At 43.3% G+C, this 23,127-nt stretch overlaps 1 protein-coding gene across 2 annotated transcripts in view; it reads left to right on the top strand.

Annotated features, from left to right (window-relative positions):
* Positions 1 to 22,181, top strand: part of MED27 (mediator complex subunit 27) — a 390,553-nt gene extending 368,372 nt beyond the window's left edge. The window contains exon 8 of one of the 2 annotated variants that reach the window (XM_068248917.1): positions 21,687 to 22,181. In XM_068248917.1, the coding sequence (XP_068105018.1) occupies positions 21,687 to 21,893 (207 nt within the window). In that variant the 3' untranslated portion in view covers positions 21,894 to 22,181. Of the gene's footprint in view, positions 1 to 2,894; positions 3,466 to 21,686 lie in introns of those variants that run through there. The other variant, XM_068248918.1, reaches the window with a different exon arrangement.
* Positions 22,182 to 23,127: the final 946 nt, after the last annotated feature.

Here is a 23,127-nt window from a genome sequence, read left to right as displayed (position 1 = left end):
TCAGCACTGATCCTGCAGATAGGGCCAGGGAAAGTTCACTTATTTGGGCACAATGGTATATTGGGCACTGTTCCAGCAACATGCTATGCGCGTTACACTTCCCCTCTAAGGCTAAGTGGACGAAGGAACAGATTGAGCTGGATGGCAAGGACTGGGAAGCTGCCCTTGAGGCTGTTAAAAAGGTCATCTTGTGTGATACTCTCATCCAAACATAATTTACACCAAGTGTATCTCAACTTGGTGAGAATGGGTGAAAGTCTCTAGAGATTGATTGTTCTGGGCATTAGGTGCTTCCTTTTTGCACCTTTTGTGGTTCTGTCCACCCATAAAGGATTATTAAAAGCAAATAGTGGACTTCCTTCACGACTGAATGGGCTACTCTGTCGCGTTTGAACCCTGCCGTGTCTGTTTGGGGTCTTGTCAGACAAGATATAACCTCGGCTGACAAGACTTTCATTTCAGGAACTTTGTACACTGCCAGGTTACTGATGACTAGGTACTGGCTGTCCTCCCAGGTTACAACTCTACAGGAGGGGATGGCAATGGTGGGTAGAGACAAAAACTTGATATGTGTGCATTGAAGTAAACCTAGTAGGTTTCTTAGTCTTGGACTGGTCGCTTAAAAGGCACTCTATTACTTATTGCTTAACTGAGAAGTTTACTCCCACTGAGTTGTATGATTTCATGAGAAAATGTTTTGATCATTTTCTCGATTCTTCATCATGGTAAAATCTTTAGGTTTTTAATGTTGGGAAACGAGCCCCATTTAGATCGAATAGATCCTCTGCTTGTTTGTCTGATTAGTTTACAGACCTGTTGGTCTGATACCAGACATGTTTTAGGTGATGCGGCCCTGGCTAATCACACTTTTTTTTTATCATTCTCCATTTTCTAGCCTTAAAGGGGAACTTCAGCCTAAACAAACATACTGTCATCAAGTTACATTAGTTATGTTAATTAGAATAGATAGGTAATATAATCTCTTACCCACCCTGTTTTAAAAGAACAGGCAAATGTTTGTGATTCATGGGGGCAGCCATCTTTTTGGTTGAAAGGAGGTGACAGGGAGCAGGAGACACAGTTCCAACTGTCCTGTGTCCTCATCACCCCTCTCAGCTGCACACACTAGGCTTCAAATGTCAAATTCAAAATGTAAAAAAAAAAATACACCAAAAGAGCAGAACGAGAACAACAAAATCAGAAATCCCATCATGCTTTGCACAGCATCAGGGGACAAAAGCCCGGGCAGTTTTCTTCTGTGCAGCTAAAAATGAGGCTTGTATAAGAGAAACAAAGTTCTGATGCTGTGAAACTGTTAAAGAAACACCAGGCCTTTTCAGTGCTGCTGAGTCGATTTTTAGTCCGGAGGTTCACTTTAAGATTAATTGTGGAAAGGCCGAAAGAGCCGCCTGCTTAGAAGACTATACTTGTATAGATGGTAGGGCTGTCTCTCTGTCAGCTGGAAGAAGTTGTGATGATGGGGTGTTGGAGTGTCAGTCATTTTTTTTTTTTTTTTTTTGTTTTTTGCACTTTATATGCCATTAGACTGTCTTGTATTTTCTGATTTTGTCCCTTTTCCACCAGCGCGTTTGCGCTGGCCAAATCGTAAAGTCGCAAACCGCTAGCGGTTTTACAATCGCTACGGTTTGCTTTTTAACATAGGAATCGCGGTAGGTCATTTCCACTACCGCGATTCGTTTTTGACGCGAACGCGCGGCGGAGCGATATTTGCCGCGATTTTGCTATGCAGTGCATAGCATAGCAAAATCGCGGCCGCAACCGTCGGGAAATCGCCGGAATTGCGATTCAGCAATCGCTAGCGTTCAGCGTGAACGCTAGCGACTGCTAGTGGAAAAGGGCCCTAAAAGGGAATTTGTATTACAAAAAATATGCCCCTGGGGGGGGTACTCACTTCGGGAGGGGGAAGCCTCTGGATCTTATCGAGGTTTCCCTTGTACCTCGTCAAACGGTGGTCTCGCTGCGGTCCTGGAACGGCGAGCATGTAAATATTTACCTTTCTGGCTCCAGCACAGTCGCAGCTGCCGCTCTGGTCTCAGAAATAGACGGAAGTAGCAGATTCCAGTCGGGTCCAATCTACTACTGACAGTAGGCAGGACCCGACTGAAATCGGCCATTTCCATCTATTTCCGAGCTAAGAGCCGCAATAGCGCCACCCGCTGGAGTCAGGAAAGGTAAATATATCAAGCCAGGCTTGTCTAGGGAGGATTGCGGGAAACTTCGGGGGAGCCAGAGCTGGATTGCCTACAGTAACAGGGAAGCCTTATTGGGACTCTGAGGCTTCCCCCTCCCGAGGTAAGTACCCAAACCCCCGCCCCGGGGACGTTCTTTTTGATACAGGGTCTGTTTAATAAAATACTTTAAAAAAGTCTAATATACATAAAATGTATAAGAAAGTCTAATAAATCTAAATCTTGTGTTTGCTGTCCATTATGACCCCCATCTTTTGTTTCCCCTGAAAGTTTTCTATTAAAATTTACCTAAATCTCATTTTTAATGTAATTATATTTTGCACAAGTCCAGCATTTTATCTATGTATTTTTAGCTTTTTGCTTTGCAGTGTTGCATATTTTTGGTGAGCATGTAGGTTTTCCCATGTGCTAGATAGAATGTCCCCCCAGCAGATGGGACGCTGGTTTTAGGACAGCTGAGTCTTAGAGAAAAACAGAAAGTACCTCTCCGGCCCAGAGCCTTCAGATCAGCTCTTCTTGTGACCTTGTAAGCGGAGGGGACGTGGTTTGCCTGCTCCTGCAGAATCTGTGTGTTTGCTGGGCTGGGGCCAGCGAGTGTCATCTTGTCACTGCAAGCATTAAACATGACAGCCGGGGCGATGTCTGTGATTTCATTGCTTCTCCTTCTCTACCTCCTCTTTGCAGACCTGGTTAAGAAGTTATATCAAGCTGTTTCAGGCTCCATGCCAACGCTGCGGGAAGTTTTTACAGGACGGCCTGCCACCCACGTGGAGAGATTTCCGTACTTTGGAGGCTTTCCATGATTCCTGCCGCCAGTAGAGTCAAAGGGATAACCGCTGAGACTTTTTGAGGACCTTTCCTACACAATGCTTGTCTGGATTTTTCTGGTAAACTGTTCGAAAAACACCAAAGAAACTTCTGGGATGAGATGAAGTTCCTCCAACCTCCAGAGGGCAGTGGACCTTTGAACCTCACAGATGAGACTCTCCACGGGCTTGCTAATGTGCAGTCATTTCTCAGAGACTGGGGCACAGCAGTGACATTTGGAAACGGCTTAGTTCCGAGGCTTCTGGGAGATTTGGAATGGACAGATTTTTTTTACAACGGTTTTCTCATCTTGTCAAAAGCTGTCTTTATCTCCTAGGAGACCAGGAAAATATTGAATTTTCTATACTTTGTTATGAACCAGTTTTGATGGCTATTGAGCTATTGTACTGCTTTGTTTCACTTTTGATAAAATGTTTTTATGTCTGTAGCTGTGTGTGTGTTCATACGCTGAAAAATGAGCATTTGCTGAGGTGTTTTAGTCCTTATATACACAAAGAAGTCCACATGTGTGGGAGCCTCCACAGAGGTGATATCTGCAACGTAAGGTGAGTTATCATTGAAATCTACCCTGGTCATCGTTGGCTTTTCTGTAGGTTGGTTGAGGTAGATTTTTCCAATGCTTTCCAGAGACCCATTGAAACATGGCATATTTGAGATCACAACAGGAAGTGTGTAGAATTGGCCACTATCAAAGTAGACCATAGTATGTCGAGATTTGAAAATCCAGATCTAAATTGTAGTAGGATGAGTAAAGAAAAACTTTCTATTTGTGTATCTTTTTACTCATCCCTCTCGTAGTGTATTCAAAGACAAAATAAGACTCCCTTCTTCACAGGCATCTTTCTTTTTTTATTAAATGGGGTGAAGAAATATCTAGACCCTGAAGGTGTGTATTGTCAACACCCACAAACTAGTTACCTCACTTGAAGGTTTTGATATTTCTCCAAGCAGAAAAGAAAAACTCTAAGCAGAAGTTTTTGTTTTTTGTCGCATATGGCCCCCTAGTGACAAGTGGCCATAAACACACATTACATCAGTATTAATTAGAAGCTAGGAAATCTAACAAAGAAATAATAAAAAAAAAAAAAAACTAAAGCTAAAATTGGCCTGAACCACTTGCAAGCCTCTACATAAATTGGCTGCTAAAGGGTTAAACCATCTGAAAAATTACAATAAATCCATATTTTGTGTGGTGGAAAACCGTGTTGAAGACCCTTGTTCTTTGAAGTGGAACTAAACTCAGAACTTCCTCACTGCTCTGTAAGATTAGCAGGTGAGGAAATCCCGTTCTTACTCGGGTTCTTTAGGACGTCAGATATGCGGATCGCACTCCAGAAAAAAAGCAATAGTTCAAAAGTTAACAGTAGACTAACCCCCCAAATCAGCCAGAGGGGCTGTGATGTAACTGGGAGGAAAAAGGTGCCCCACAAATAGGTGGGAGTGGATGACTGGTATATCTACAGTACAGTATCTAACTAAAAATAATGAATAAAAATGGCTTACCTCTAAAAGGGGCAATGCCAATTTCGTACAGATAGATTCTATATCAGACACTAAACGATACCGTTTCATGGAGCACTGTCTGCTTCCTTAGATCAAATACAAAGAGTGTCTTTATACTGTAGACAGTAAGTTTGGAGCACCTGAAAGCTTTTAGACGCTCCAAACTTTCTGTTGACCATATAAAGACACTGTTTCTCTAACCATCTCAGTGTACGCTTAAGAAAGGAGACTCCGGGCTCCTCCTCCGGGGGAAACACAATTGACAAAGTAGTTTAAAAGCCCCCACCCCTCCTACTACCTTCAGTATGTAGTGTTTCCGGCCTACCGGAGACACAGTTGACAGACTGTTTGACACTATGTCTGACTAGGCAGAGTAAATTTTGCAGGATAGCCTCCTTTCCTGGCCTGTGATCAGGCGCAGGGAGGTTGTTTGTATCCTACCTGCCGTATAGTCGGACATGGGGCAACTGCAGCTTCTCAAGCGGACCCTGGATAGTTTATTTTAGGTCGCTTGAGGTAATTTCTCCCTCTGGCTGGAAAGCGGTACTCGCAAAGCAGTCTGGTGTCCTGTGAGAAGGTGGGGCTGGGGTCTCGTGGGAACTCGTGCGTGAGGACATCAGACGTTTATACGGCCGGGGGCGGAAGTTCGCCGGGGATGTGCAGCAGGATGTTACCTTATATGGGAAACTCCATCCTCGGCAGTGAAGGAAGTGATCGCTCGTAGAGAATATTTAGAAGCGATACTTCCGGGGCTCCATAGGACGACATGGAGCAATAGGAGATGCCGGGTAAGACGGATGCCAGGGCGGGCTCTCTAGCTTCAGGCAGCGATGTGCTGGTAACGTATGCGCTTGTGCCTGTATGTGTATGCATTCTAGGAATTAATGGTTTTAAAGGGGAATGTATACTTCGCTTTTGTCTCCAAGTTTCCCCTAAGAAAAAGACAGGAAAAAAATTCTGTCAGAACTGCTTTGCTAAGTTAGACCCTTCATGGCCAAAACTGCTATATTTAAAATGCTCAGACAATATTTTAGCCTCTGAGTCAATTGGACTAGTCGAGCAGTTTATGGACTCTATGAGGCAGGAAATAAGAGGGGCCCTTAGAGAACTTAAGGATGGTCAGCATATTCCCCCTGAGTCAAAAAGGAGCTGGCTCTATTCCTGAGGGACCAGGGCCATACAATGTCAGAGCAAATATGTTTACACCGCATGCAGCAGCTATATACAATGAAGAAAGAGGAAGAGCATATGGAGGAGTCGGATGAGGAAGTAGAAATACCGACAGGAGTCCGAGACGGATAGTAATAACCAGAAAGATCCCATATTTTTTATTTTTGCCTGAGGAAACTCGGGAATTACTGAAGGCAGTATACTCCACAGAAGAAATTGAGTTTGCACAAACTTCGGTACACGATTGAATTTATGGGGGATTGGTGCAGAAACAAAGCTGAGCCTTTCCAATTCACTAATTTTTAAAGATATAACGCAATAGAAAGAACCTGAGTGGAGATTGTTCATTCCAAAATCTGCTAAACACAAATTTCCTTTCAGAGAGTAAGAAATTAATAAATGGATGAAATGCCCAAAATTAGATGCTTCCTTGGCAAGATATGCAAGACAGACTGACTTATCCTTTGAGGACGCAGGGACACTGCGTGATCCAATGGATAAGAAGATAGGACTGCTTATAAAAAGGGCTTGGGAAGCAGCAGCATTTGGGTTCAAGGCCAATCTTTCAGCTACCTGCATTTGCAGAAATCTAAAAATTTGGGTTGAAAATGTAGTCAAAAAAATTCTCAGGAGAACTCTCATCTTCCTATTCAGCTTCCATTCCAGTAATTATTATTAAAGCTGTAGGATTCTTGGCGGATGCCACAGCAGAATCTATTAGTTATGGCCCGTACTACAGCCTTACTAAACTCGTAGGGCAGTTTGGTTAACCACTTGAGGACCACAGTGGTAAACCCCCCAAAGACCAGGCACAAAAAATGGCCACTGCAGCTTTAAGGCAAAGCTGCAGGGCCGCACAACACAGCACACGAGTGATTCCCCTCCTTTTCCCCCCACCAACAGAGCTCTCTGTTGGTGGGGTCTGATCGCCCCCAAATTGTTTTTTTAATGTTTTTTTTCTACTGTTGACTTTTTTTTTTTCAATCCCCTCCCTCCCCCCCTAGCTGGCCAATCACGATGATCGGCTGTCATAGGCTCCTGCCTATGTGAGCCGATCGCTCTCTTGTCCCCCAGTACAGCGCTGCTGCTGATCGAAGAGCTGTACTAACAGTAAAGACGGCTAATTCGCTGTCTAACAGTCTCCCGAGCGGCAATAGCTGCTCGGAGACTGAAGAGAGGGCGGCGCAGCCCCAGGACTTGACGCCAATCGGTGTTAGGCGGTCCTGGGGCTGCGGCCGCGCCCATGGGCGTGAAGCGGTCTTCAGGTAGTTAAAGGCTTGGGAAGGGGACCTAACTTCAAAAAATCTATGTGCTCTCCCGTTTGAGGATGGTCTACTGTTTGGACCCGAATTAGACAATGTATTAAAAAGGTCGGCTGAGAAAGGGAAGCAATTCCCAGATAAAAAGAAAATCACCTTTCAAGAAACCCTTTTTGTATAAAGACAGGCAAAGAGCAGGATAGGAATGCAGCCTTTCAGAGAAAGTGGTTTCCCAAGGCAAGAGGAAGAGGGGGGTTTGTCATTGGGAGGTCAGAAATCCCTAATGAAGCCAAATGACTTAAGGTGCGTACACACATGCGACTATAGTCGTTTGTAACGATCGTTCCCCGGTCTTTACCAACGACGATCGTTACAAAAAACGAACCACCGACTATTAAGTCTAACGACGAACGAGCCAAATCGCTACAAAAGAAAGTTCTGTCTCGGCGGATTTTAACCAACGACGATCGTTTGCAAAAGTAGTACATCGTTGGAAACGATCGTTTGTACCAGGCTGGACATGCGCATTTCACTTTTTCTCCAGGGAACTTTACAATTTTATGCGCAGGCGCATTAAGTGCTTTTACGTGGTGTAACGTTCGTTCTAACGATGTGATCGTTACACACTTTTTAGAACTAACTTTACTCCGGTCGTTCTTTCGTCAATTAAAAGATCGTTCGTCGTTAACAACGAACGATCGTAGTCGCATGTGTGTACGTAGCATAAGAGGTAGGGGGAAGATTGAGTTTTTTTTCCGGAGTATTGGGAGAAGTTAAACCCAGCCATTTTTGTTCTGAATCTAGTAAGGGAAGGCTATCGCCTAAAATGTTCAGGTGTACCTTTGGGCAGGTTTTTTTATCAACCCCCTCCCAAAAGATCCAGAAAAGGCAATAGGCATGAGTGATCTCGTCTCTTGTCTATGAAAGTAATGAAACCAGTTCCCTTAGCGGAAAGAAACCAGGGTTTCTATTCCCATGTTTTCCTAATAAAAAACCAACAGGCAAATTTCGTTTTTATTTTGAACCTGAAAAAACTAAATCCATTTTTAAAGGATACCACACCTGACAAAAATATTGCTACATTGTGTGGGGGATTACAAACACATACTTTTAGCGCCCCCCTCCGTCTGCCGCCGTTCCTCTAATATTCCTGCCGGCGACTTGATTGACCTCACCCCCCCTCCCACCCACCTGGATATACTGCACCCTGTGCTTCTGAGCCGATCGCTATGCGCCGACCAGAAGTGAAGAGGGGAGGACATACTGCACACACAGGGCACAGTATGTCCGGGTGGGGGGTCAATCAAGTCGCCGGCCACCGGCAGGAATATTAGAGGAACGGCGGCAGACGGGGGGTGGCAGGGGGTGCTAAAGGTATGTGTTTGTAATCCCCCACACAATGCAGCAATATTTTTTCAGTTGTGGTATCCTTTAAGGTACAAAAGTTTCCGGATGGAGAGTATATATTCAGTTCGACAACTTTTGAGCAGAGGAGATTTTGTAAATCTAGACTTACAAGATGCTTACCTCCATGTACTAATTTGGAGAAGGCATCAGAGATTTTTAAGGTTTGCAGTAAGGTTGGGAACCTAAACACTGCATTATCAATTTGTAGCCCTGCAGTTAAGGATAGCCTCGGCACCCAGATTTTTAACAAAAGTGGTCTCTGAGGTAATGAGACCACTGAGGTGACAAGGCATCTCACTGATACCGTATTTGGACGACATACTAATCCTAGTCAGGAGTCAAGAGCATCACAAACAGATTGTGCTACAGACCTTCACAAGTCTAGGATGGATAATAAACTTTCAGAAATCAAATCTAATACCATCACAGAGGGTAATGGTCTTGGGGCTACCTCATATATTTGATACAAAGCAAGATATTCCTGCCTCAACAAAAAAGAGAAAAATTGCAAGAAGCAGCAAGACTTTTACTGGATCATCCAATGTCTTTGTTAAGACAGATCATGAGAGTAGTGGGCTATATGACTGCAGCCATTCCAGCAGTTAAATGGGCACAGCTCCTCAGCAGACTTCTTCAAAATTTTCTACTACACAGCTGGGACAAAACCCAGAAGTCCCTGGACAAACAACGTAAGCATACCAAAAGAAGTAAGGGAGTCCATGAAGTGGTGGTTAAACAGCAGCTTAGAGGAGGGGAAAGAGTGGTCTCCTCAAGAAATAGTGACAATCACAACAGTTGCAAGCAGCAAGGGGTGGGGGCGATCTGCAATACACTTCACATTCAGGGTTGGTGGAGGATAGAGGATCAGACTCTATCATCCAATGCAAAGGAGCTAAAGGCGGTAGCACTGGCCCTCAGAGGGTTCCAGAAGCAGATAGAAAAGGACGTCCTAGTACTATCGGACAATATCACGACGGTGTCATAGCTAGCCAAACGGGAGGAACAAGAGTTCCAGCTCTATTAAACTTAAGCCAAGAGATACTACAGTGGGCAGAGCAGAACATAAATTTCATATCAGCCATTCATCTGAAAGGGAGTCTAAATCTGGCAGCAGACTACCTGAGCAGGACCATGACCCATCAGAATGGAGCCTAAATCAGGAAATTTTCGAGATGATAGTGAACAGGTGGGCAAGGCCAGAGATAAACTTGTTGGCCTCTACACAAAACAGAGTTGCAAAACTTCATGTTCCTTCACAGGAGCAGCCAGACAGTAGCAATAGATGCTCTGACTCAGCCCTGGCCATATCCGGTAGTATATGCCTTTCCTCCAACAAAGCTGATTCCAAAGGTGGTAAGAAAATGGAACACAGAAAACACGGACATGATTCTAATTGCCCCTTGGTGGCCCAAAAGGGCCTGGTTCACGCAATTGTGGATCAGTGCGGGAGGCTTGGTCTGGAAACTCCCAGACAGAGCAGACCTTCAACTTCAAGGTCTGGTACATCATCCAAACCCAAGGATGTTTAATTACACAGCGTAGTTTCTGAGGAAGAACTTCTAAAATCAAAAGGACTATCAGAGAGTGTAGTGCAAACACTATTAAAAAGATGGCCAGTAACGAGAAAAAATTATGGAAAAATGTGGAAGGCATATCTAGCTTGGTGTGTGAAAATGAAAGGACATACAAATACTATACCGGATATATTGGAATTTCTACAAAAAGGAGTAGCGATGTAAAGTGCTGACTGCCAAACCCGAGTACAATGCACAGTACTATCGCTATTTCTTGATAAACCTCTAGCCAGGGTAGCATTGATAAAATACTTTTTACAGGCAGTGGAAAGATCCAAACCAGTAAAGACAAAGATGGCACCACAATGGGATCTACCTTTGGTGTTAGATGCTAATGAAACCCCCATATAAACCTCTGGAAGAATTAGACATTGGTAGACCTCTCTAAAGACTCTCTGTTTTTAAACCGCAATTACTTCAGCTAAAAGAGTAGGGGATATGCATGCGTTTTTAACTAAAGAACCCTTTCTCAAAAATTTTTCAGATAAAATTGTTCTTACACCTGACCCGAATTATCTACCTAATGGTGCCCATACATGATTCAATAAAAACGTTAGATTTTTCCATTTTTTCAATGTAAATGATCGGATCGAAAGAAAGTAGAGAGAAAAAATTTCGATCAAGAAATTTGAAAGATTATCTTTTTTCGAAAAAATCTGATTGGACATGATGGAAAAATCTTTATATTCGATCTAACGGGATAATCGAACTAAATTATCTCTATTATCGAAAAAAAATACTATTATCGAAAAAAATGAAAAATTGTACCATGTATGGCCACCTTTAGGTAGTCACAGAATTCCACAGAACGCAGCAGGTAACCAAAGAACGCTAAAGGAAAAGGAATACAGTAATCTAGATGTCAGGAGAGTAGTATTACATTATATACATAGAACAAGAGTTCAGAAAATCCAGTCATTTGTTCATAAACTATACGGGGCCAAATAAGGGATTGCAAGCATCTAAATCTACATTGGGGAGATGGATAAAAAGAGTAATTATAGAAGCATACAGGCTGAAGGGTAGGAATCCACCAGAAAACTTAACAGCTCACTCTTCAAGATCAGTTTCAACTTCTTGGGCAGAGGAAGCAGGAGCGTCATTGCATCAAATTTGCCAAGCAGCCTCTTGGACAACACTGATGACATTTATGAAGCACTATAGAATAGATATGCTGTCGGGACAAGATATGGCGTTTGGTCGGAAGGTTCTGCAGGCAGCAGTCCCACCCTGACGTGAGTATAAAATTACTTGCCTGTGTCTCCTTTCTTAAGCGTACACTGAGATGGTTAGAAAAAGTTTAGATTAGACTCGCCGGTAATGTTTCTGACCATCTCAGGGTACATCATCACTCCCTTTCTGTTTCCTGCTACCCTTTTTCTCACTGGGCATGGTGATTTTTAACTTAGACAGACGGTAGGGTCACGATTGGTGTCTCGGTGGCCGGATTCTTGTCTACAGTGGAGGAAATAATTATTTGACCCCTCACTGATTTTGTAAGTTTGTCCAATGACAAAGAAATGAAAAGTATCAGAACAGTATCATTTCAATGGTAGGTTTATTTTAACAGTGGCAGATAGCACATCAAAAGGAAAATCGAAAAAATAACCTTAAATAAAAGATAGCAACTGATTTGCATTTCATTGAGTGAAATAAGTTTTTGAACCCCTACCAACCATTAAGAGTTCTGGCTCCCACAGAGTGGTTAGACACTTCTACTCAATTAGTCACCCTCATTAAAGAGAATCTGTATTGTTAAAATCGCACAAAAGTAAACATACCAGTGCGTTAGGGGACATCTCCTATTACCCTCTGTCACAATTTCGCCTCTCCTCGCCGCATTAAAAGTCGTTAAAAACAGTTTTAAAAAGTTTGTTTAAAAACAAACAAAATGGCTACCAAAACAGGAAGGAGGTTGATGTACAGTATGTCCACACATAGAAAATACATCCATACACAAGCAGGCTGTATACACCCTTCCTTTTGAATCTCAAGAGATCATTTGTGTGTTTCTTTCCCCCTTCAGCTCTCATGCACTGAAGTTTCAGGCTGCTCCTTTCTTCCTGCAAACAGCTTTGCCTTTGTCTGTAATTCCTCAGTATGTGAAAGCTCAGCCAGCTCAGAGGACGATTTATCCAGCTTGTAAAAGATCAGAGAGAAGAGAGAAGCTGCCCTAATCTAAATAATACACAGGCAGTGTGCATAGAGGGGCCTGGAAGGGGGAGTTCATAGCAGAACCACAACACTGAAGAACTTGGCAGCCTTCCAGACACAGGCTGACAAGTCTGACAGGGGAAAGATACATTGATTTATTACAGAGACTGTGATAGTAGAAAGTGCTGCAGTAAGCCAGAACACATTACAATAGCTTTTGGAACTTGTAGGATGATAAAAAACAGGATGCAATTTTTGTTACGGAGTCTCTTTAAGGACACCTGTCTTAACTAGTCACCTGTATAAAAGACACCTGTCCACAGAAACAATCAATCAAGCAGACTCCAAACTCTCCAACATGGGAAAGACCAAAGAGCTGTCCAAGGATGTCAGAGACAAAATTGTAGACCTGCACAAGGCTGGAATGGGCTACAAAACCATTAGCGAGAAGGTGACAACTTTTGGTGCGATTGTTCGAAAATGGAAGGAGCACAAAATGACCATCAATCGACCTCGCTCTGGGGCTCCACGCAAGATCTCACCTCGTGGGGTGTCAATGGTTCTGAGAAAGGTGAAAAAGCATCCTAGAACTACACGGGAGGAGTTAGTGAATGACCTCAAATTAGCAGGGACCACAGTCACCAAGAAAACCATTGGAAACACATTACACCGCAATGGATTAAAATCCTGCAGGGCTCGCAAGGTCCCCCTGCTCAAGAAGGCACATGTGCAGGCCCGTCTGAAGCTTGCCAATGAACACCTGAATGATTCTGTAAGTGACTGGGAGAAGGTGCTGTGGTCTGATGAGACCAAAATAGAACTCTTTGGCATTAACTCAACTCGCTGTGTTTGGAGGAAGAAAAATGCTGCCTATGACCCCCAAAACACCGTCCCCACCATCAAGCATGGGGGTGGAAACATTTTGCTTTGGGGGTGTTTTTCTGCTAAGGGCACAGGATAACTTAATCGCATTAACAGGAAAATGGACGGAGCCACGTATTCTGAAATCCTGAACGACAACCTCCTTCCCTCTGCCAGGAAACTGAAAATGGGTCGTGGATGGGTGTTCCAGCACGACAATGACCCAAAACATACAGCAAAGGCAACAAAGGAGTGGCTCAAGAAGAAGCACATTAAGGTCATGGAGTGGCCTAGTCAGTCTCCGGACCTTAATCCAATAGAAAACCTATGGAGGGAGCTCAAGCTCAGAGTTGCACAGAGACAGCCTCGAAACCTTAGGGATTTAGAGATGATCTGCAAAGAGGAGTGGACCAACATTCCTCCTAAAATGTGTGCAAACTTGGTCATCAATTACAAGAAACGTTTGACCTCTGTGCTTGCAAACAAGGATTTTTCCACTAAGTATTAAGTCTGTTATTGTTAGAGGGTTCAAAAACTTATTTCACTCAATGAAATGCAAATCAGTTGCTATCTTTTATTTAAGGTTATTTTTTCGATTTTCCTTTTGATGTGCTATCTGCCACTGTTAAAATAAACCTACCATTGAAATGATACTGTTCTGAGACTTTTCATTTCTTTGTCATTGGACAAACTTACAAAATCAGTGAGGGGTCAAATAATTATTTCCTCCACTGTATATACTTGAAGGTAGTAGGAGGGGTGGGGGCTTTTAAACTACTTTGTCAATTGTTTCTCCAGGAGGAGTCTCTCCTTTCTTAAGCGTTCACTGAGATGGTCAGAAACCTCATTACCGGTGAGTCTAAACATTTGTATTTGATCTGAGTAAGCGGACTGTGCTCCACGAAACACATTATTTATAGTGTCTGATGAATAATCTTTTGTTTGAAATTGGCATTTCCCCTTCTTTTAGAAGTAAGCCATTTGTATGTATTTTTATTGTAAGCCACATAATCTATACCGGTCATCCACTACCACCTATTTTAGGGGCACCTTCTCACTCTGTTGTAACAATAGAAATGGAGGAAGGGAAGAGAATTAGGATTTAGTCTCTGTAGAACTCCGATCAGTAATACTTGTCTCAGTACGGTTTCCCAGAGAAAATGTGTCCTCAATCTTCTCTCCTTCACTTTTGAAATCCATTGGAAAGCTGATGGGGGGGGTCTACTCTGTCCGCGTATCTGCGTCTCATTCAAATTGCATGAGTCAGATAGCTGGCTGGAGAGAGCCTGAGAAATGTGAACTTTTGCCGCTTAGATTTTATGAAGAAGAAAAAAAAAGTTAAGAACAAATTAGAAATCTTATTCCTATTCAATGTCCGATCTAATGAACCTTCACAAGGCTGCTCTATGAAAGGATGCCCCACTTTTGTGCAGGAAGTTAAAGGGGAACTTCAGCCTAAACAACCATACTGTCATCAAGTTGCATTAGTTATGTTAATTAGAATAGATAGGTAATATAATCTCTTACCCACCCTGTTTTAAAAGAACAGGCAAATGTTTGTGATTCATGGGGGCTGCCATCTTTGTCATGGGGGCAGCCATCTTTTTAGTTGAAAGGAGGGGACAGGGAGCAGGAGACACAGTTCCAACTGTTCTGTGTCCTGATCACCCCTCCCAGCTGCACACCGTAGGCTTCAAATGTCAAATTCAAAATGTAAAAAATAAAATAAAAAATTGCACCAAAACCGCAGAACGAGAACATCATCAGAAATCCCATCATGCTTTGCACAGCATCAGGGGAAAAAAGCCCGGGCAGTTTTCTTCTGTGCAGCTAAATATGAGGCTTGTAGAGAAACAAAGTTCTGATGCTGTGAAACTGTTAAAGAAACACCAAGCCTTTTCAGTTCTGCTGAGTAGATTTTTAGTCCGGAGGTTCACTTTAAACTCTGTTTTTAGCTTGGCTCTTAGTTTGGCTCTATATATTGAAATAATTAATGGCATAGGTCCTTCCAGCTTGATTACTTGGTGCTTATGGGCTTATAAAACAAAGTCCTTCCACAGAGCTCTAACCCTTTCTGCTCCTATTTCAGACTGTCATAGCTTCAAGATTTTGGTCATGGATGGCCAGACTAATATCTCTTATTTTTGAAACTCTATTTCATAAAGACCCGAATAATTTTTTTTTTATTTTTTGCGGCTTTAAGGCTGACAAGACTAGGCACCCCCAAGCATAGGCAAATTCAACACGGTCTTATCTCTGCTAAGGTCTACCTGGCCTCCCAATGGTATAAGCCTGCCCTATATATTGCTCCTGTTCTAACTAGGTTGTACAGGAAACCTTTCTGAGAAAATGTATGCTACTGTTGCTGATAAACTACAAATATTTTACAAAACATGGGATTCCTGGATTGACAGACTTAGGGCTGGTTCAGACGGACGTTTGGAGGCGTCACGTTCGTTGGCGTTGCATTCGTGATGCGTTCAGGCTTTCAGCAGCGTTCGCATTGCGTTTGGATGCGGTCGCGTTTTTTCTTCCCCTAGGGGGACATTACCCGTCGCGGTTAACCGCCCCTGAAAGCAACATGTAGCTTCCAGGGGCTCCTTGAACGCCAGTGAAAATCGGGACCCGAACGCCGCGTTTGTGCAAACGCGCGTAAAAGCTTGGTACAAACGCTCCCATTCACTTGAATGGGAGCGTTTAACGCCAAGCCCCGAACGCTGGCAGTAAACGCTCTGCAAACGTCTGTCTGAACCAGCCCTTAGAGCTTTGGAAGATGAGACCTGGTAAATTGTGGTGGTCCACAACAATCTTTAGTAAAAGGAGAAAGGCCTTTTTATCTTCATGTTATGGTTTTAGGGCCTAAATGGGAGGCAATGTTTTGAATGTGTCACTCCTCCCCTCTCTGCCAAGAATAGTTTGTATGCATCCATTGTTAAACCTGCTACTTTTTGCACAATTGGAGAGATGTTTACTGTAGAATACAATTTTATTTTATTTTTATTTTTTTTACATGCTGGTCTGTATATTGGAATCTTCTATTTCTACTACATATCTTATGACAGTGGCTTATTACTAATGTGCTTTCGATGTATCATTAGTTTCAATCATTTTTTTTATTGAAAAAAAAAAAACTGTCCGGCATAGGTCCAATGTCAGACATAGTCCGACATAGAAGACCTGTCTGCCACAAGATGTTGCTGTTGCCGGACAAAATCCAGCACAGTGTCATTGTCTTCAGATAAGTGTCGGAGTCTGACATTTATCACCACTGGGCTGCGTAATATTCATAGTATGTTACAGGGCTGTGGAGTCGGAGCAATTTTGGGTACCCGGAGTTGGAGTCGGAGTTGGTGATTTCATAAGCTGAGGAGTCGGGTAATTTTTGTACAAAATCCAAAGCCCCAGTATTAGACTAAGGCGTCTAAGTCGGAGCCATTTTGAGGAGTCGGTGGTTTCATAAACTGAGTTGGAGTTAGATTTTTGTACGGACTCCACTGCCCTGGTATGTCATAATAGGGCATTTGCAATGTCACTTAACGTGCCATTGACTGATCCACATTTGGTGACACCGTCCCAGAGTAGATCCAAGTGTATGACAGAGTTTTACACTTTGATCCCCTCCAGCAGCACACACTGCAGTGTAATAACAAAATGCTGGTGAGCATGCAAGGGGTCAGAGCTACAGCACACATGTGAGCTGGCTGTGGCCTGCTACTTTCCCCCAATGCAGGCAATCACCACTGCATTTTCCTGGTTACTCACATTTTCACCATCCACCCGCAAGGGCCCAACACACTGAAAAAACGTGAGTGCTTAAAGGGATACTGTAGCGGGGTCAGGGGAAAATAAGTTGAACTTACCTGGGGCTTCGAATGGTCCCCCGCAGACATCCTGTGCCCGCGCAGCCACTCACCGATGCTCCGGCCCCGCCTCCGGTTCACTTCTGGAATTTCAGACTTTATAGTCTGAAAACCACTGCGCCTACATTGCCGTGTCCTCGCTCCTGCTGATGTCATCAAGAGCGCACAGCGCAGGCCCAGTATGGTCTGTCTGCGCAGTACACTCCTGGTGACATCAGCGGGAGCGAGGACACGGCAACGCAGGCGCAGTGGTTTTCTGACGTTAAAGTCAGAAATTCCAGAAGTGAACCGGAGGTGAGGCCGGAGCATTGGGGAGTGGCTGTGCCAACACAGGATGTCTGCGGGGGACCATTAGAAGCCCCAGGTAAGTTCAGCTCATTTTCCCACGACCACCTACAGTATCCCTTTAAGGGAGAGCAGCATAGAATTTGCTGCCAGTCAATGCATCAGTCCAAGTGTTCATGATTAAAGGACACCTGAACTGACATGAAGAAAAAATAAAAACTCTAAACGAGTGCATGTTAGGTAGGGTTCTGATACATATAAGTCTGTTGCTTTCACCAAGCTTTCCTCGTTGCTCTACTCAGCCACCATTCATGGCTCCAAGTGGTATGCCTGGCAGTATAGACCTAGAACACTCTCTGGTGTGGCTGCTGTACACAGACAGGCTCCTGTGGTATACGCAGCCATACAGGGAGTAAGGAATGAAACGGAACATGCACCGAACAGGGAGAGCTGCTTTGGCTTCCATTGCAGTTAAAAGCCTGAATAGGGGCAGGTGTAGTGCAACGGAGGTGAGCCTGGCGAAACCATTACACAAGTAATTTTCCCATAATCCTTCTCTTTCAATGACATCACGGACGTGAAGAGACTCCTGACATAAGCAGCCATTGAGAGCACAGTGCACAAAGGTAACAAAACTATGTGGGAAGAGGCTTTCACTATTTGCTACAGAGAAGAAGTTGTCTCATCCTGTTTGTGACAAAGCCACGGCGTATAGCCGATATTGTAAAGTGTGTATTTTATTAGCGTCTAATTCTCTCTTGTTAATATGGGTCCTGCAGAATTTCTTTTGGCAAAGGCAACTTCGCCTTAAACGGCTCCAACACCCCCAGCAGGGTTCATGGAGAGAGCACAAACAAAAAGAAGCTTCATCTGGATATGGAGATAATTAGTGCGATGCCTAAGTCTATCTCTGCTTTAATTAGGTATGTGTGGTTCACATGTTCCACCCGGTGTTGTGCTGAGTTTGGTCATTCTTCTACAGCTGGGAATTGTGAGCTGGAAGAGAGGGGGAGGGGAGTCCAAACAGCAAATCTTACGAACGAAAAAATTACTAATTAAAATGACTTTGGCACCTTCAGCAGGACTTTTATCATCTGATTAATGCCCACGTCAATGTATTTTTCTCTTCCTTCCCTGCCCCCCTAATGGGGCATACAGACATGCGACTAAAGTCGTTGGTAACGAACGACTAACGATCGTTTATAACGACGATCGTTACAAAATAACCGCTAACGATCGTTAAGGGTAACGATCAGCGACTGAAGTCGTTGCAAACTGGAAATCCGTCCTGGCGGATTTTTTGTAACGACGATCGTTAGCAAAAGTACGTGTGTATGCTGATCGTTACAAAAACGATCGTTCGTTAAGTACCGTACATGCGCAGACAGAGAGAGAGAGACAGAGAGATGTATATAGATATATATATATATATATATATATATATATATATATATATATATATATATATAGATGTAGATAGATGTATAGAGATATATAGATATATGTTGACATAGATAGAGATATATCTATCTATATCTCTCTCTCCCTGTGTGTGTGTGTATATATATATATATATATATATATATATATATATATATATATATATATATATATATATATATATATATATATATATATATATATATATATATATATATATATATATATATATATGTACGCAACTTCCTCTTTCCTACTGGCCATTAACAATGACGTTCGTTCCGGGTTCATTGATCTGAATAACGTTTAGCATACTAGATGCGCTGTATCATACGTTCGTCACTTCCGCATCGTTCGTTCGGAAACGATCTGATCGTTTCCCACTTTCAACACCTCTTTACTAACGACCTTTTCATTTCTCTCCTTAATTGATCGTTCGTCGTTGCTTACGAACGATCGTTATCGCATGTCTGTACGTAGCTTTACTCTTCTAGTAGAGTCCTCCACTCTGTGATGGATGTCGCCCCATCTCCCCCTCTTTCCCTGAGCATACTGTACTAGTCATTGCACCTTCTGCCTGTGTCCTGATATTAACATCATCCAAGAAGAAACCATGGGAGAGAAGATGAGGTTGGCCAACATCACAATGCTTATCACGCACATCAACCTGGCAGGAAAGCCACACCCCCGTATTGCGCTAAACAGGAAGAGGATGTTACAGCCGCTCCTCTCCTCCAATAGCGTGAAGGGAGTGGGTATGAGGTGCTTTTACAATTCTGCCTCTTCCTGAAAGCACTGCAAGCAGGCTTGAGCTACAATGACATTGGTTTTCCTCCAGAAGAGATCTGGACTCGAGCTGGAAGACTTCACTGGACATCTTCACTGGTAAACTCTGGTACAAACATTCAAGCTTGATTGGTCAATTTGACAAGGTCCAACAGATTTTGAATGCTTTGAACACACTGTGTAGGGAAGTTTTGTAAATTGGCTAATCAAGATTAGATGTGCATGTAGCTTTAGTGACTAAGGTTTTGGAAGGATTGAGGATGTAATACCACGAAAGGAAGAAAACAATATTTGCCATTCGCACACTTCAAAAATGTGTGTTTGAGGCATTTCTACCCATGCTTTTATATTAAATCACACCTGAAGTACAAGGAATAAGGAGGCTGACCTACTGTAATTTCCTTTTAAACAATATCCGTTGCCTGGCTGTCCTGAGCCTCTGCCTCTAATACTTTGTCATAGACCCTGAACAAGCATGCAGATCAGTTGTTTGACTGAAGTCCGATTGGATTTGTCCTGATGTGTGATTCAGACACTACTGATATCTGAAAAATTGGCAGAACACTGGGCAACAGGTTTTGTTTAATAGGAAATATGGCAACCTCCATATCCCTTCAGGTGTCATTTGATTCTGTAAATCTCCATGCCCTGAGGACAAGCCTTCTTTCTGAGGGAACAAACTATGATCTGTGAAACTTCATAGTTTATAGTTGCCTGTTCCTTTTGTTAAATTATTTTTAAAGAGTCTCTGTTACAAAAGTCCCCTGGGGGATACTTGCCTCGGGTGGGAGAATCCTCTGGATCCTAATGAGGCTTCCCCCATCCACCTCCGGTCCATGGTGGCGGAGCTGTATCCCCCGAAACTACAGTCAACAAGGGACGTTGGCTGTGGTGCAGGCACATTAGTGGCTTCAATATTTACCTTTCCCGCCTCCAGTGCAGACGCAGTAGCAGCTTCCCGATGGGCTCAGATGGAAATAGCCGAACCCGATTGCTCTACTGTGCAGGCGCCTTGCACCTGCTTAGTAGAGCGGACCCGATCTGGCTCGGCTATTTCCGCCTGAACCTGCATGAAGAGCTGTTACTGCGCTGGTGCCGGAGAGGGTAAATATTTACATTCCCGCTGTTCAGGGCTTCTGGCGCTGCCACCATGGGACGGAGGAGGACTGGGGAAGCCTCGTTAGGATTGAGGTTTCCCCTCCAGAGGTAAGTATTCCCCAGAGGTTTTTTTCTTTTGTTGTTTTTCTGATAGTTTTTTTTTTTTTCACGAGATACTTGAACTAGTGGACCTACGATACTGCACTGGTTGTAGTAGTTTCCACAATACTAAGGTAATTTTGGTTCTTGACTTTTATTTCATCATTTTCTAGTTACTCCAGGGGGCAAAATTTAGCACCCCTCACATTACAACTGTGTATACATGGAGATTCATTTCAGTCCAGGCGAGTTGGTAATCTTAATCGGATTGGAATAAAGATCTTCAAAGCACACCTGAACTGAGGAATATGGAGGATGCCATAATTATTTCCTTTTAAAGCGGAATATAACCCAGAATTTCTTCTTTGCTCTAATAGATTATTCACAACATATTATTTACGACCAGCATTTTTTTTTTTTTACTAGAACATCATTCAAAGGGTTAAACACAGGCTTTACAAGCTTCCCTGCCAGCAGAGCTGCCGCATCCGAATGTTAAACAATGTTATCTTGTGTTTACTTAAATGTATCAAATAAGGAATGTGACACATTCTCTAACTGTGTGGAGAAGCTCCCAGAAACACAGTCAAAGCATGTCTGCCTGAATGAATAAAAGCAGTTATCAATAAAATGCAAAGTCAGCTCACAAAGCAAAAAAACTGTACTTTTGGGAAGCTATAACTTGTAAATGGATATTAATACTTATGCACAAATGCAAATATGATAACCGTAGGGCATATAAAAAGTAGGAAAACCTGTGTTTATTGAATATTCTGTCCGGGTTTAAAACCGCTTTAACCTCCCTGGCGTTCTGGACGAGCTAGATTAGCTGCATGCTTGTTTCAGGTTTGTGACTCAGACACTACTGCAGTCACGCACTCAATATGCAGAATTATGCTGCAGGGTGTCCGTTTTTTTTCTGCATGCACAAAAAATGTAAATGTAAACTAGCCCATTGATTAATATGAATTCTTAGTTTAAAGGACAACTAAAATGAAATAAATATGGCAGCCTCTATATTTTTCTGGTTTCCAGTCATATGTTCTCTTTATACTTTTTACAGGTTGTGAATGTAAAAATAATTTATTTTGAAAAGAATTGTCACTTTTTTTTTAGCAAGTATTTAAAATGTATAAATCTTTTCCCCCCCAGACATCAGCTGTAGGTTGCGTTCTCCTCAGAGCAGAGAGCAGTCTAGGAATCGCCCGCTGCCGGCACAGTCTTGGAAGACCTGTAAGGAACATTAATTATATATGGGGCTTGTCCTTATCGCTGGGGCGGCGTGCTTTTAGCGGTTGGCTGTTTCACCTGCGGCAGTCTGGCGTCAGTCTGCCGTGTACAGAGGAGAAGGCTTGCTGAGGACTGGCCTACCACCCCTGTCACTGGGTGACATCTTGGCCTGATCTCCAGGCAGACCATTAGGCAAATGTATCATGTCCTTAGGAAGACTAGTGAGACAGGAGCTTGTTGATAATCATTATCGATCCCCCTCTTACCACACAATTACCTTCCTTATATTATCTTCTGTCAGTTCCTGGATGGCCTTAACTCCTTCTGCCCTGCTTGTTGATTTCTCTTCATGAAGAAAGAAACGGCTACTGTTCAGCTGTTATTTTGTTAATAAAATTGGTACATGACTAGTAGTAATATTGAGTGTAATTGCCCAACTCGGTGTTAGTGAAAACTGCACATTTATGCAATAAGGCAGACATCTTAGCTGAATGTGGGTTAAAAAAAACCAAACCAAACAAATGTATAATAATGTGCATTCCTAATATAATGCAATGGGTATGATCCGACTTTAGCGATGTGAGTTTATAAAAATCCCCCCATAGCATTGCATTAGCCAAAGCTTTTCAGATCACTAGCGCTTAGAAAAGGCTGCTAATAGGTTTGAGCCCTAAAGCTGATTCCAGTAAAGAAAGTTAAGAGAGCTCAAACTCAAAGCAAACCAGCAGGCTGTGATGACACATTGCACACTGTCCCCAGAGCAACACAGTGGGAGTAAAACTGACCAATTCTGTGCGTTCCTCCAGCAGACTGAACTGTAGTCAGAGAGCACAGTCCTGCTTATTGGCAAACCAGGCCATTTACTTATGCGGGGATCATACAGAGAAAATTCAACAGTTGTAATAATTATGGCTATCGCTATTCCAGAATTGCCATTATTAGTGTGTAATCTAATCTCACTGACTGGAGCTCCTCTTAACCACCTGGGCGTTGTGGACGAGCTCAGCTCGTCCAGTAACGCCGCGGTGGATTGCTCGGGCTCTGGTGGGCCGATTTGAATAATTTTTTTGAAACCCGCAGCTAGCTGCATGTTTTTCCGATCGCCGCTGCTCAACCACCGATTCGCCGCTACCCGCCGCGAAAGAGGCCTCCCCCCCCCCTCTTGCGCAGCCTGGCCAATTACCTGTGACGTCACAACGTCGACATCATTCCGTTCGCCGCCTTGGCGACGGGGAAAGCCCTGCAGGAAATCCCGTTCAGAATGGGATTTCCTGATGTGTATGATCGCCGGCAGCGATCGGAAGAGGTATGAGGATTCCGCAGGGAGGGGGGAATCCTGTAGCTAGCGCTAGGCTAGCTACAT

Source organism: Hyperolius riggenbachi, chromosome 8, assembly GCF_040937935.1.
Source record: "Hyperolius riggenbachi isolate aHypRig1 chromosome 8, aHypRig1.pri, whole genome shotgun sequence".
Taxonomy (NCBI): domain Eukaryota; kingdom Metazoa; phylum Chordata; class Amphibia; order Anura; family Hyperoliidae; genus Hyperolius; species Hyperolius riggenbachi.
Note: the sequence above shows the minus strand (reverse complement) of the source record. Positions and strands in the feature narration are given on the sequence as shown.